This window comes from Heloderma suspectum, chromosome 2 (assembly GCF_057233095.1).
Source record: "Heloderma suspectum isolate Gila_16-S chromosome 2, 16-S_ref, whole genome shotgun sequence".
NCBI lineage: Eukaryota > Metazoa > Chordata > Lepidosauria > Squamata > Helodermatidae > Heloderma > Heloderma suspectum.
Window position 1 is genome coordinate 362,989,055 of NC_139459.1, and position 15,271 is coordinate 363,004,325.

Below are 15,271 nucleotides of genomic sequence, written 5' to 3' on the forward strand. Positions count from 1 at the left end.
AGTGTACAAATATTGTAAATAAATAAATAAAATATACTCCAGTACAACCATATGTTGTGCCAACATGAGGTGTCTTGGGCTGATCATTTTTAGTGGATTTTCTTGAAATTTCTCAACTTTGTGGGCACACTGTTTGTTGTTGGGTTAACTCTGAGTTGTTTAAACCCTAAACAACCTAGAGTGTCCGAGTTCAGACATCACACTTGCAACCTATGAATGGAGTGATCATAGGCTGTTAATTGAAAGCAGAAGTGACGAGTGCACTGGAGGCAGTGTGGTCGCTCACCCCCTCTAGATTTTGGCAATTTGTGGGTTAACTAACCCAAGATTGCCATTATGTGTGAACCAGATCTATGAATGAAATAAAGAAAAAAGCTTCTTCCTTTTCTTCAAGAAATTAATGTCATTTGATTGTTGCAGTCAACCAAGAAACCATAGTACAGTGATAGTTGCTCTAGAGATCATTACTCAGGTGGGAAAAAAATTAAATAATCAGCACTGAGGGTACCTAGTGCTTCCCAGTCCCATCTCAAGACAGACACCCGAGAAGGATACCAGGGTTAATCAAAAAAAAAAAGCTGCTAAGAGAATCAACAGAGTCGCATTCCTCCTGGCATAAGTCACCATACAGTGCAACCAAGGCTGTTTCCATGCTATTTATTCAGCTGTAGTTTGCTCTGACTGTCCAGGGTGGCTGGACAGTCAGTGGCTGTCCAGGGTCCCAAACAGAGGGTCTTACATATTGCTTACCACCTGATCCTTTTATTTAACTGGAAATTGGCTACGGGTCTTTCTGCACACTCTACCACTCAGTTCTGGTTCCTTCTCTGAAACTTGTTGGTTGATTAATTTATCAATTAAAAACATGCAGCTCTCACAGAAATATAACTAAGTCTTATGACATTTTATTTATGTATTTATTACTAACATTTATATACCACCTTATTTGCTAAAAAGCCATCAAGGGGATGAACAGCAATTTAAAATGAGTAGGCAGCCCTTTTTGGACCTGTGGGCACATCTGGCAATTTAAGAACCTGTTTTGGACACCACCACAAAATGGCTGCCATGGGCGCCCACCATCTTCATTTCCTAAAAATGTTTGTGAGCCCCACTGTGTAGCCCAGATGCCTTCATGGGAAATTAGGATGGCAGCAGCTGGACGTGCTCACTTTGCTTTGAAACGATCCCAGCTGCCAGTAAGAAAATTTTTTTGATTGAAAAAAAGCTCAGAAGGGTATAGAACACCTTGGAGGGCACCAAGAAAGGTGTCCAGGACCACTTTGGTGCCCATGGTCACTCTGTAGCTGACCCCTGATTTATAACAATAAAACCATAATCTTATAAACTTTAAATCTCTCAGTTTTGAGGCTCCACAAGACTCATATTCCTTTTTTCTGCAACAGACTAACACAGCCTGGGTTGTCCCAAGACATTTGCTGTTTTGAGTTGTTGTTCAGTCGTTCAGTCATGTCCGACTCTTCGTGACCCCATGGACCATAGCACGCCAGGCCTTCCTGTCCTCCGCTCTCTCCTGGAGTGTGCTCAAGTCCATATTCATTGCATCGGTGATGCTATCTAGCCATCTCATCCTCTGCTATCCCCTTCTCCTTTTGCCTTCAGTCTTTCCCAGCATGCTATTTTGAGGCAGAGCAGCAAATGTCAGAACAGCCCTTGCCCCCCAAGTCAAGATTTCTTGACTTCCTACTTTAGCATTCCAGTCCCCTATGATGAAGAGGACATCTTTTTTTGGTGTTAGTTCTAGAAGGTGTTGGAGGTCTTCATAGAACCGATCAACCTCAGCTTCTTTGGCATCAGTGGTTGGGGCATAGACTTGAATTACTGTGATGTTGAATGGTTTGCCTTGGATTCGTACTGAGATCATTCTATCATTTTTAAGATTGTACCCCAGTACTGCTTTTCCCACCCTTTTGTTGACTATGAGTGCTACTCCATTTCTTCTCAGGGGTTCTTGCCCACAGTAGTAGATATGATGGTCACCTGAATTAAATTCGCCCATGCCTGTCCATTGTAGTTCGCCGATTCCCAAGATGTCGATGTTCAATCTTGCCATCTCATGTTTGACCACCTCCAACTTACCTTGATTCATTGATCTGACATTCCAGGTTCCTAAACAATATTGTTCTTTACAGCATCGGATTTTCTTTTCACCACCAGACACATCCACAGCTGCGTGTCCTTTCGGCTTTGGCCCAGCCGCTTCACTCTTTCTGGCGCTACTTGGAAATACCCTCTGCTCTTCCCCAGTAGCATATTGGACACCTTCCGACCCGAGGGGCTCATCTTCCGGCGTCATCTCTTTTAGCCTTGTGATACGTTCCATGGGGTTTTCTTGGCAAGAATCCTGGAGTGGGTTGCCATTTCCTTCTCCAGTGGACCACATTTTGTCAGAACTCTCTGCCATGACCTGTCCATCTTGGGTGGCCCTGCACGGCATAGCTTATGGCTGCACTGAGTTACGCAAGCCCCTTCGCCACAACAAGGCAGTGATCCATGAAGGGGGTGGGGCAAAAAGACCCACAGCCTGATCCTGTGTTGCTTTACTCAGAAGTAAGCCTCGTAGAGTTCAGTGGACTTGCTCCCATGTAACGGTGCATAATTTGTTATTTCAGCCGAAGCTCTAAGATTCGGAATGCAGCCGTGCAACTCTCTCCTACGTATGTACGTGGGAGGAAACCCTATTGAGCTCCACGGGACTTATTTCAGAATAAACCTGCATAGGGGCGAGGCTACGGGAAAAAGCTACGAAGATTCTCTTCCCGCCCCCGTTAGAATTCCGCCCCGGCAGGTCCTAAATTACCAGGCCGAAGCAATCGATGGCCAAGCGTGTCCGCGCTTGCTCCATCCATGCGCTCAGGCGGCCGAATGGGAGGGTTTTAGGGTTGCGTTGCCAGAGAGTTTTTGGCTTTGCTCCGATCACATGGTGGGAAGCGGAAAACAAAGAAGACGCCGCAAAGCCCTCCCCATTGAACGCTATAGGAGAAATTGTGGAGAAGGGAAGGGGGCAGCAGGGAGAGAAAAATCTCAGTTTGGTCAAGAATGTGCACACATGCCCTCCTGGAAAAAGCGATGGCGATGGCGATGGCGGAGAGCCGGTGAGAATTGCTGGTGCAGCCAAACGGAGACGAAAGATCGGAGGGATCGGCTGAGCCGGGAAGCCGCTGAGGATCCTGCTTGAAGGCATCCTGGTGAGAGCGGCTTGCAGGCTGGGCAGGGAAGGAGATGTGTGGTCAGCAGAGACTCACCCAAAGGATCCTTTCAGAGCAGGGGTTGGGAAGAAGATGGGTCGGGATCGATTGGTAGATCTCTGGGTGATTTGCAGTGGATCAGGAAAGATTTCTGACTGCCCATTGTTTAACAGTTGGCAACAACAAAATAATCTCTCCCCACTCCCACCCCAAATTGTTCTGTTGGAATATTGGTGGTAGTGATCAAAAGTACATTTTTGAAGGACTGTGAGCTCCAGTCAGTTCTGGTATTCAATACAAAGTCCTGGGCTCAGAATTATTCAATTCAAAATGTATGTCTTTTGCTTCTGCCTCCAGTTGGGGTTCTAGTGAAAAACAGAGTAGACCCCACAAGCCTGAGGTTCACCCACCCTGTGCTAGGACTGCAACTGAATGCATACGTGCAGTCACCATCCTAGCCAATCCTGAGCCAGAGTAGTGTAGTGGCTCCAGTTTTGGAATAAGACCCAGGGAAGACCCAGGTTCAGATTCTCACAAGGGTGACAGTGACCCTTTCATTCTCTCTCTCAGCCTAAGGTAAGGATTGCAGGGTTGTGAGGAGAAAATTGGGTGGGTGGGAGGAACCATGTAAGGCACCTCTTTGAGAATCCTCATGCTGGCAGGGGCTGATGGGATCTGTAGTCCAACAAAAACTGGGGACACACAGCTGGGAAAGGGTGGCCTAGAAAATAGCTCTGTATAGTTCAACAGTTTGCACCAGCAAAATCTGGGCAAAAGGCATGCGCTTCCGCATTTTCATGGTTCTGGATTGAATTCCGTTGTCTTCATTAGCACCCAGTGTACTTCAGATAATCAATTTTATAAAATTACATCCATTCCTCTTGCCCTCAAGCATTCCCAGAGCAGACTTGATTTTCCAGCTTTATCAGGGGAAAGATGTATAAGCCCCTGATCAACCACTATTGGGGGAAAGAGAAAGTCCATGGAAGTGTAGTTTGGGTGAGAGAACAAAAAAGCTAAATACAAAAATCGCTCTGTTTGGGGTGGCAAAACTCTGGGATTTGTATAGAATCAATCTATGTTGCTTCTTGCCACCCCAGGAGGCCAGAATCTCCCGAGCGCTGTTTGTTGCATCTTTCTCCTGTTCAGAGGCTCTGGATGTGATGGAACAAGAGACGGAACAACGAGTTCAAGATCTCCAGGGATCAGAGAACATTGAGTCTTCCCCAGATGCCCACTCAGGTGAGGGATAGGTGTATAGAGAATTCATGATTACAGGTAAATACATAGTTTATACAGTATCTGTTGTTTGCTTTAAAGTAGTTTACCTGTGGCTATTCATGCAGAACAGTTCCATGCATGCTTCCTTGGTAGTAGAGCACATCCTTTGCATGCAGAAGGTCCCAGATTCCTGAGATTTCCACACTGAGCTGGGAAAAGACCCCTACCTGAAACTCTGGAGAGCTGTTGCCAGTCAGCGTTGACAATATTGAGCTAGATGGGCCAAGGACCTGACGCCTTATATGACAGCTTCCTATGAGTTCAATAGGGCTTATTCCCTAGTAGGCATGTTTGGGATTGAAGACTCGGGGACAAGATTATGGGCTAAAGAGCCTTCAGCCCTGTGAGATGCAGACCCCCTTTAATCCTAATGGTTTGCACACATGGGGAGAGCAATCCTATAGCCCCTAGACAGAGACTGGGGGGCCACAGGATACTTTGGATTCCTGGATCCACGGTCGGAGACAGCATGGCGACCTTGGACCCAGGAGTCTGAGCTCCCTGCTCCATCCCTCGCCCCCTCACAGCCAGTGTGGAGAAAACCATGCTGGCTGCCTCTCTGACATTGCAAAGGCGACCTCGGAGAGGACAGAAAGGGGGCGTTTCCATGGGCAGGGAGGGGAGGGGACTGAGGAAGAGGAGATATGAGTTACATCGTGCTACCTGCTCAGCTTCTGCCTGTTGAGCTGCTGTTAAAGGCACAGGTTAAGGGCCTAGTAAAAGAGGTGGCAACCCTATATCAGAGTCATTTAGACAGAATGCATATTTAGGCAGAAAAAAGTCCCACAACTCCCAGCATTCACCAGTCAGCATGCTAGGAGTTGTAGGACTCTTTTCTATCCAAACATACGTAGGATTGCACCCTTCAAGTTTTCTACCATATACATCCATCTTTCTCTATTTTTTCTCCTTCTCTTTCTTAAAAAACAAAGTTTAACAACACAAAAATGAACGCAGTGGAGATGTGCCCTCCTACCTTAAGTTCAGGATGCAACCCATTTGTGGGTTGCAACCCACCAGTGAAGACCAGTAGGCAAAAGAAATCATCGCTTTGCCATCACTACCTATTCATAAGTAGCCACTCCTTATAGAGAAGGAGGATGGATACATGTGCCCAAATTCTAACCAAGGCAGGGTCAAGTGCCTGCTCCTGGATTCTATGGTTCAGAAGCCAGGTCGCTCAAAACCATTAGACAGATATTGGGCAACCTCTGTCATTTGAACAGAAGCTAGTCAACATTCCTCTACCACCCCTGTCAAGCCTTACCTCCTCTCTTATGCCTTTCTCTTGCTTAGGGTATCCTAATATGACAATAAATGTGAAAGAGGAGGAGGAAGAACCGTGGGTCCCAAATCACCAGGGCTCTGAGGAAAGCGAAATCTTCCCCGGTGCTTGCTCAGGTATGGGCTGGGGTCAGCTCATTTTTGGTGCATAGAGAATATATACAGAATCTGTTGCCAACTCCTGTTTACAAAATCACAAACACAACGCAGTATCCAGGAATGAACCTGCTGAGTGCCAGCTGAGAAGATGATCCAGCAGGCTAAACTCTTGCAAAGTACTGTTCACACAAGCAAGTTTAACTCCCTAAGGAGGCTCGCCTGGTGCCTACATTGTTAACTTTTCAGTGGGAGGCGAAAACCTTTTTTCCCCAGGCTTTAGTTTTTAATTTCTATGGCTATTTTTATGTAGCCCACACTGTTTGTTTTTTGCATTGTATTGTGTTCTTTTAATCATTTGTAATTTGCCCAGAGAACATTTGTCACTGGGCAGATAAAAATACAGTAAACCAATGTAAGCAGCATAATGTTGGAGGAGAGCAAAAGTCATCTTCCATGATTAGAGAAATGGTAACCCATTCCCACATCAGAGGAACGCCTGGTATGTCTGTCCAAAGAACCCTCGTGTATCATAGACAATTTGGGGGCATGTTCCAGGGTGCAGAGTGCTGGCCAGACCTACCAGTCCTCTGTGCTATTGGTGTCAATTGAGAATGCCCTCTTGGAAACGTTCAACACTTCCTATGGCTATGCATTACAGGGCTGCAGGGGGAAATCGCTAGTGGTGAGCAAGCACCGTCTGTTTTCTGTCTTTCTTTGTTTTATTTATTAAAATATTTGTATCCCATTTTTAAAAAAAATTATGAAGCAGCTAAAAAGCCAGCAATAAAAAAATAAAATCCAATACAGAATATATAAAACCCACAACGTAATGGAAAGTGAAAATTAAAAGCCGAGCGCAATTGAGCAAAACAGTAAGAAACCAGAAATGGCAGTGTTTAACATAAATCCCCGCCAGATCATTTCAGAAATCCAAAATGCCAGAACAACGTGGCCTTGGCCAGCTACCTAAAAGACAATAGGGATGAAGCAAGGTGCATATCCTTAAGGCAGGAGTTCAGCTGTGTTGGTGCCACCACTGATGAGGCCTTGCTCTGCGTTGTCATCCACAGGAAATGGGACAAGGCTGAGAAAAATCAGGAAAAGAAAGACAAGGAGAAGGAGACGGCTTCTGTGAGAGTTGCACAAAATTTCTTTTCCTGCTTTCCAGAGAACCGTTTCCCTAACGACAGCCTTATTTGGACATAATGATAAACTCTGGTTTATTGTTACAGGACCAAGCCTAGCGAAGCCTTGGGCTTGTGCACTTCCCTCATCACCTCTCCTTCTCCGGTACAGCTGCAAGGAGATGAGAAGCTTCTGCCTCCATTTTTGATTAACCACAGTTTAGGGTTTGGACATAACACTAAACTGTGGTTAATTTTAACTATGTTTTATTAAACTAAGCCAGCTTTGTAAGGCAATGACACAGTTCGCAAATCATGACCAATTCCTGCGTTTTTTAACCAAGGAATTGGCAGTGGTGCACACAAGTGAGCGAATCACTTCCATTTTCAGTTAACAACCTGGGTTGTTTCATGATGTCCAAACCCAGCAACTCTTGGTTGTGTCTGGGTTAAACAACCCAGAGTTAACCCAAAAGTAAACTATGGATTTTATTTATTTATTTATTTATTTATTATTAAATGTATTAATCGCCCATCTGGCTGGTCACCCAGCCGCTCTGGGCGATGTACAACATACCATAAAACAATTTAAAACAATAAAATTCTACCATAATTTTTTTTTAAATACCCTAACCTACCCCAAATGCCTGCCTGAACAACCACGTTTTTAATGCACAATGGAAGCTCATTAAAGAGGGGGCATGACAGAGTTCCCTAGGGAGGGAGTTCCACAGAGTGGGGGCCACCACAGAAAAGGCCCTCTCCCTCGTCCCCACCAGTCTAGCTGTCCTGGCTGATGGGACAGAGAGAAGGCCATCCGAGGCTGATCTTGTTAAGCGGCCTGTCTGGTGTTGCTGGAGGCGCTCCTTAAGATAGGCTGGGCCGGAACCATATAGGGTTTTAAAGGTCAAAACCAACACCTTGAATTTGGCCCGGAAAACAACTGGTAACCAGTGCAACTCCTTCAGCACTGGAGTGATGTGATCTCGCCGGCAGCTGCCTTTAATCAGGCGAGCCGCCGCGTTCTGTACCAGCTGCAGCTTCCAAACCGTCTTCAAGGGTAACCCCACGTAGAGCGCATTACAGTAGTCTAAACGAGAGGAGACCAGGGCATGTACTACCGATGGGAGCAGATGGTCAGGAAGGAAGGGGCGCAGCCGCCGTATCAGATGGAGTTGGTACAGCGCTGTCCGGCTCACAGCTGACACCTGAGCCTCCATGGACAGCTGGGAGTCCAAAATGACCCCCAGGCTGCGGACCTGGTCTTTCAAGGGTAGCCGTACCCCATTCAACACCAGGTCAACATCCCCCAGCCTCCTCTTGTCTCCCACCAAAAGTACCTCGGTCTTGTCAGGGTTCAGCTTCAGCTTATTCCTCCCCATCCAGCCACTCACCGTCTCCAGACATTTGGACAGGAATTCTACGGCCAACCTTGGTGAAGATTTGAATGAGAGGTAGAGCTGCGTGTCATCCGCATATTGATGACACTGCACCCCAAACCTCCTGATGATAGCCCCCAGCGGCTTCACATAGATGTTAAATAGCATTGGGGAGAGGATGGAACCCTGTGGCACCCCACAAGTAAGTAGCCACGGGTCCGAAACCTCCTCTCCCAGTGCTACCCTCTGGTACCTGCCGGAGAGGAAGGACCGGAACCACCGCAATACAGTGTCTCCAATGCCCAACGCCTCCAGGCGGTCCAGGAGGATACCGTGGTCAACAGTATCAAAAGCCGCTGAGAGGTCGAGGAGAACAAGGAAGGAGCATTCACCCCTATCCAGAGCCCTCCTCATATCATCCACCAAGGCGACCAAGGCCATTTCTGTCCCATGCCCAGGCCTGAAGCCTGATTGAAATGGGTCTAGATAATCAGTTTCTTCCAAGTGTGCCTTCAACTGCACCGCCACCACCCGCTCAATCACCTTGCCCAAAAATGGCAGATTTGAGACTGGGCGAAAGTTGTTCAGAACTTGAGGATCCAAGGAGGGCTTCTTTAAGAGTGGTCTTATCACTGCCTCCTTGAGGGCTGATGGCATCACTCCCTCCTCAAGGGAGGCGTTCACCACCGCCTTGATCCCCTCACCCAGTCTCTCTCTGCAGCTCATAAAGAGCCAAGATGGGCAAGGATCAAGTAAGCAGGTGGTCGGCCTTACAGATGAAAGCACCTTGTCCACTTCATCAGGAGGAAGAAGCTGGAACCGATCCCACAAAACCGGTTTGCCACAGGCCGCCTCTCGCTCACTAACTGTATCCACAGCGTGCAGAGTAACACACCTAATCTGATCAATTTTATCTGCAAAGTGCCTTGCCAAAGCCTCACAGGAGGCCTTAGAATGCTCCAGTGGTTCCGGAGCCACAGGACCGACCAGGCTCCGGACCACTTGGAACAGCCTCCTCAGACAGCACTCTGCAGACGTGATGGAGGCAGCATAATATTCCTTTTTTGCTGCCTTCACCGCCACGTGATAGGCTGAAGATACAGCTCTAGCCCGTGTCTGATCGTCTTTGGAGCAAGACTTCCGCCACCGGCGCTCTAGCTGTCTCACCTCCTGTTTCAGAGCTCGTAACCGCGGATTGAACCATGGTGCAGTCCGAGCCCTGTTCAGGGGGAGAGGGCATTTCGGAGCCACCCGATCTAATGCCCCAGTGATTGCGGCATTCCAGCCACCCACCAGGGTCTCGACCGAGTGGCCGTTGGCATGCCCCAGAGAATCCCCAAGTGCGTTCAGGAATCCATTTGGATCCATAAGACGCCTGGGGCAGACCATTTTAATGGGTCCTCCACCCCTGCGGAGGGGTTGTGGAACCGAGAAGTCCAACGTCACCAGATAGTGATCTGACCATGACAAGAGGGTGGTGGATATACCCCCGACTTCCAGATCACTCCCCGCTTCTCCAGAAACAAACACAAGGTCTAGTGCATGACCGGCTACATGGGTGGGCCCAGTTAGAATATGGTGCAGCTCCCAGGAGGCCATGGTCTCCATGAAGTCCCGAGGTGCTCCTGTGAGGATGGCCTCCGAATGTACGTTGAAGTCCCCCAACACCAGTAAGTTAGGGGACTGTACACGCACATCAGAGACCACCTCAGCCAGGGAGTCAGTCGTGCAGCGGGGTGGATGGTACACGAGCAGAATCCCCAGACTGCCGTTCGGGCCCAACCTCCAGTACATGTACTCAGCAACCTTGGTCTCCCGGAGAGGGGGTCTGGTGAAGACCAAGGACTCTCGGTAAATAACAGCCACTCCCCCTCCCCGATCCCCAGCCCTCGGCTGCTGTGCATACGAAAATCCGGCTGGACACATGGCTGCAAGGGTTGGAGCAGCAGCCTCGGCCAGCCAGGTCTCCATAATACATGCCAGGTCTGCGCCCTCATCCAGGATCATGTCATGGATGAGGGAGGTTTTCTGGGTAACAGACCTGGCATTGCAGAGCAGCAAACGAAGGCCAGAAGATGGGGTCACGCCTCCCCCAGCCATCCTTTGGCTCTGGACAGGCCCGGAGCAGGGGACAGATACTACACATCTCTCCCTTGTTCCCCTTACCTGGCGCGGCCTGCCCCTAGCGCTCCGCCAGCGCCTGCCGCCCAGCCTCAGTATGTTCTGGCCCCCAACACTCCCCCCACTGCCTCCATCAGGTGGACACATGCCCCCTCGCTCCCGCCTATCAGGCAGGCTACCCACCCCTAAAAACACAACAAAATCCCCCCCAACAAAATAAAACAAACAAAAAAACGATTAAAATCCCCTTAAAAATGCCAGGCAGGAGTCCACAGGGAAGGCCTGGTGGTGGTGGCGGCGGCGGCGGCGGCAGCAGCAGCAAGCACGCCTCTTCCCCGGTGGTGGTGGTGGTGGCTTCTCCTGCAGGCCCTGGCTCTCTCAGGCCACCTCAGCCAGCCAGCTTATGTAGCCCCTCCAGAGAGGGGCAGGTGGAGCATCACAGCTGGCTCGGTACCTGGGGGCCTGGTCCTTTAACCTATAAACAACCCAGAGTTCTGGGTTCACGAAACAACCCAGCAACGGGGCATTTGAAAATGACTTCTTTCATTAAGCCATAGTTAAGACTAGCCACAGTTGGTCCAAGAGCAGCCAAAAACAACGAACTGTCAAAAACAGAAGGGAAAGTGTTCAGTCTCCTCCATAGTTTATCGCTCCATCAAAACACAGCCAGTGTTGTCAGCTGCTTTGGGGACCTGTTGAATGAGAAGCGGGAGGGTAGATTTCCATTGAACCTTCGGAGAAACAGCTTGATGGGAAGAGCATGTCAAAACCTGACAGAGGCACAAGTCCCGGTGAAACTTTTATTGCAGTAATTCTAGTAATTAGCTGTAAGCCTTTACAGTCCCAGTAAAGATCTGCAGATAACGGACTATAATGTAGTTCCTCAACCATGATCAGCTTATAAGCATTTCAGCAAAAGACCCAATCAGGCTTGGGTTCAGAACACAGAATAAATCCAGATGGGTTTATAATTCCAGGAAAGCCAGGAAGCTTTACAGGTAACAAAGACATTGCTTCTAGCAAACCGCACTGCCTGTTGCTCTAGTTTTAATACAGGAGAGTGGCCACTAAAAATCACTACCGGACATTCAATCCTAGCAAAGAAACCTAGCTCTCAAACACATGCTGTGCCTCAGTGGATGCCTCTGTTCTGCCCTCTTAGCATCTTAGGACACACCCCAGAAGCCCCCTCTCCTTCAGATTCCTCCCCCTGCGGCCCGGTTCCCATAAAAGACATCCCTGGTTGAGAAGCAGAGGCCTCCGTCAAGGTCAGGTCTCCCTGTAGAATATAAGCTGTATCAGCGTCCTATGTCTCGCCCCCTCCTGGCTCGTAAGCCAGTAAGAAGCCTGGTAAAACTGAATTCTCCGGCATCTGGCTTCCCATGAGTGAGCCCTGACTCTACAGCGTCCCGCTTAGAATGGGTGTCACACACTATAGCTTCCCCCAGATTGAGGCAGGGTCTCTCAGAGCAGTTTGACAGTGGAACCAGTTGCTTTGGGGAGCAGCGGGTTTTCCCTCACTGGAGGTCTTCCAACAAAGGCTGGACAGCCATCTCTTGAGGATCCTCGAACTCTAGCTCTGGATTTCCTGCATGGAGCAGGGGATCACACTAGTTGGCCTCAAAGACCCCCTCCAACTCTGTATAAATCTAATTAAATTAATTTCAAACCAACTGGGCTTGCGGAGCAGGGCCTCTAAGAAAGATTGTAATGTGTATGTTGGTTCATATGGGAGAAGGCGGTCCTTGAAATATTCAGGGACTAGGCCGTTTAGGGGCAGTGCGTATACATTTTTAACAGCTGTATTTAGTTTTGGCCATTTAGCATTGTTCCTATAGTTCATATCCAACATAATTTTCTAATACGGTGCTCACCCTTAATTTGAAAGTGTCTTTAATTAGTTCACATGATCATTGAAACTGTACAGGGACAACTGTTTTTTCTATTTCTGGAATATGGGGGCCTCCCCGCCCCCCAGATTTTACCTTCTTCTCCCAGTGGAGACAGAAAGCCAGCTTGGGCAAAACATTAGGGAGAACTGGTCAAAACCACATTAAGATTTGCATAGAAACCACTTCACAGCCAGCCACTTGAGACTGGAGTATCCATTCATACTTCACCTTGTGACATCTTTCTCTTCATCAGGGCTCTCTGACATAAGGATAAAGGTGAAAGAAGAGGAAGAAACGTGGTCAAAGGATCATCAGGTTTCTGGGGAAGACAAGACCTCACCAACTGACCATTCAGGTGAAGGATCTATTCAAGAAATCCAGATGCATAGATAATTTATTTAGAATGGGTTGCAGACTTTTTCACAATTTCTGAGGATTCCAGAGAGATGGCTGTGTTAACAAAGAGTTTTGTGGCCCTTTGAAGGTTAACAGATTTGAATTCACACAACATGCTAACCCACACTCAGTGGTTCAGTGAGAGTTGTTCTTGAACCGTGGGTTGTTGCTCAACCGTGGGTTATCGTGTTGTCTGAATGCAGTGCATTTTCCGCAGGGTGGCTTGTTAACCGCCCTGAACAACCCAACAGCAAACTATGGTTTCTCAAGGTGGCTTGTTTGAGAAAAATAAGCATGGTTAATAAGCCACCATGTGGAAAACATGCTGCGTTCAGACAACACGATAACTCATGGTACAACTCATACTCGACTGCTGAGTGTGGGTTAGCATGCTGTGTGAGCTCAACTGTTGTGGCAGAAGCTTCCATGGGATATTTAGAGGGACACCCCAACGCACACATACCCATTCAGTAAGTGGGGAAGGGAGTAGTGGGATCGTGCAGGGCAGCCATCTCTCCCCCATACTGATGTGTGTGCTGGCCGCATCCACCGGTGGCTGCGTGTGCAGTGTTGATCTGAAGGGGAATGATGTGCATACAGATATATCTGCATAGGCCCCCTTCACACTGCTGCCGAATGCACAGCCGCCAGGGGGCGTGGCCAGCACGAGCATCATGAAGGGGGCACAGCCAGTGCCGGTTCCAGGTTTTTTATGGCTGTGTTGAGCAAGGACCCCCTCAGTGGTCCCTCTCCCTAGTATGAGTCTGCCTTCTCACCACCATTGTCACCAGCTGCTGTTGCTCCTCACCCTCTTGCTCATCCTTGCTCCCACTTGCTTGCTTGTCAAGCAGAGAGTCAGGGAGCAAGCAGGCCGTGGCATCGGCTGCTGCTCCTCGTCACCACCACTGTTGTCTGGGCCAGAGTGAGAAGCAGGTTACATTACGAAGGGGAGGAGCAGCTATAGAAGGCTTTTGTCAGTGGGCCCTGCTGGGATGTGCAACTACAAGAGTTCTAAATAATAACTAATAATAGCTGTGTGCAACTATGGGATGTGCAACTATATGCGCAGCTATAACCATGTGCAACTATATGTGCAGCTATTGTACACAATAGCTATGTGCACAGTAACAATGCACAATAATTATATGTGCATCTGTGTGTGCACAATAACTATGTGGAGCTATTATTAATAACTTAATAACTGTGCAACTATAGGATGTGCAACTATAGGAGCAACTATAGAAGGCTCTTGTCACTGGGCCTGGCTGGGATGTGGGCCTTTATTTATTTATTTATTTATTTATTTTATTTCTATACTGCCCAATAGCCGAAGCTCTCTGGGCAGTTCACAAAAACTGGCAAGTGCCCAACTATACCTGCCCTTGATGGTGGCCCTCAGCACAGTTACTCCGTGCAGTCCCGATACCCCCTCCGCGTGTTCGATATACACATGGACGGGGTTGAGTGAGCACCTCTCTAGTGCATTTCAAGTGCCAATTCAAGCCGCTTTCATCAGCATCTTTTGCACCCAGCAGGATTTTCCAATCTCAAGCCCGAGTTTAGCCCCCGGAGTGGGGAAAGGGAAGAGGCTTTGATTCTGGAGCAAAAGTTCATGGAAGAAAATGAGGCTCTGGACCACAGTTCTGGTGAGGCAACGGAGAATCCACCTCATATGAAAACTGTTAGGTCTTGAGGGAGACTCTGGGATTTCCACCAAACCTAAGCTGCCAACCATTACTTTCTCTTACCCCTCTCTGTTGATCAGGGTTTCCTGATGTGACAGTAAAGACGGAAGAAGACACACCAGAGGTCCACCCTGCTCATGAAGCCTCAGAGACAGGTGAAGCTGTCGGAGCTTCCTGCTCGGGTGAGAGATGGGTTCAGCTTTTAATTCAGGGTGCACAAATCGATTTGTTCTGAATCTGTGGCATGCTTCTGTATATAAATCATTCACAGGTTACTTTTTCACACTTCCCCCCTTGGAAACATCTGGGATTTGGACATTCTGGGAAGTAGCAGGACAGGCTTGAAAAATATTTGCTTTGGTATCTGATGGAAAAGGAGAGCAGAGCAGCAAAAGTCGGGACCCACAGCAAAACGTTGCAGTGCCTGCCCAGGCCCTGGTCAGCCTGGAAGGGGAGCCTTGTTCAGGACTCGTAGTAGGGAGGTGGCTTCAGGAGTGGGGGAAAGGGCAAAGGGCATTTTGGTTTTTCTTTTTCTTTCCTGCCCTAAAATATTCCCAGCTGTGCCATAAAGCACTAAAAAGCTCAGGGCTAACTGCCAGTACTGTATCTGAGTGCCTTATTGGAGATTCCTGGAGAGTGAGAAAGGGAAAAGGGTTTTTTTCTTCCCCTGCTCCCGAAATCTCCCCAGATAGCACCCCCTAATCTCCCTTCCAGGATTGTTGTATAAGGCGGGGTGGGCAGGATCTCAGCTTACAGGATCTACTTTGTTTTTTTGCTAGAACCCCCAGGTCCACCAACCAG

General features: G+C 48.3%; 1 protein-coding gene across 4 annotated transcripts in view; it reads left to right on the forward strand.

Annotated features, from left to right (window-relative positions):
- Positions 1-1,847: 1,847 nt before the first annotated feature.
- LOC146355702 (uncharacterized) overlaps positions 1,848-15,271 on the forward strand; it is a 33,906-nt gene continuing 20,482 nt past the window's right edge. For 2 of the 4 annotated variants that reach the window (XM_084830813.1, XM_084830812.1), the window contains exons 1-6: positions 1,849-3,209; positions 4,310-4,451; positions 5,787-5,891; positions 12,643-12,744; positions 14,321-14,431; positions 14,551-14,652. In XM_084830813.1, the coding sequence (XP_084686939.1) occupies positions 4,373-4,451; positions 5,787-5,891; positions 12,643-12,744; positions 14,321-14,431; positions 14,551-14,652 (499 nt within the window). In that variant the 5' untranslated portion in view covers positions 1,849-3,209; positions 4,310-4,372. Of the gene's footprint in view, positions 3,210-4,309; positions 4,452-5,786; positions 5,892-12,642; positions 12,745-14,320; positions 14,432-14,550; positions 14,653-15,271 lie in introns of all 4 variants that reach the window. The other 2 variants (XM_084830814.1, XM_084830815.1) reach the window with 2 other exon arrangements.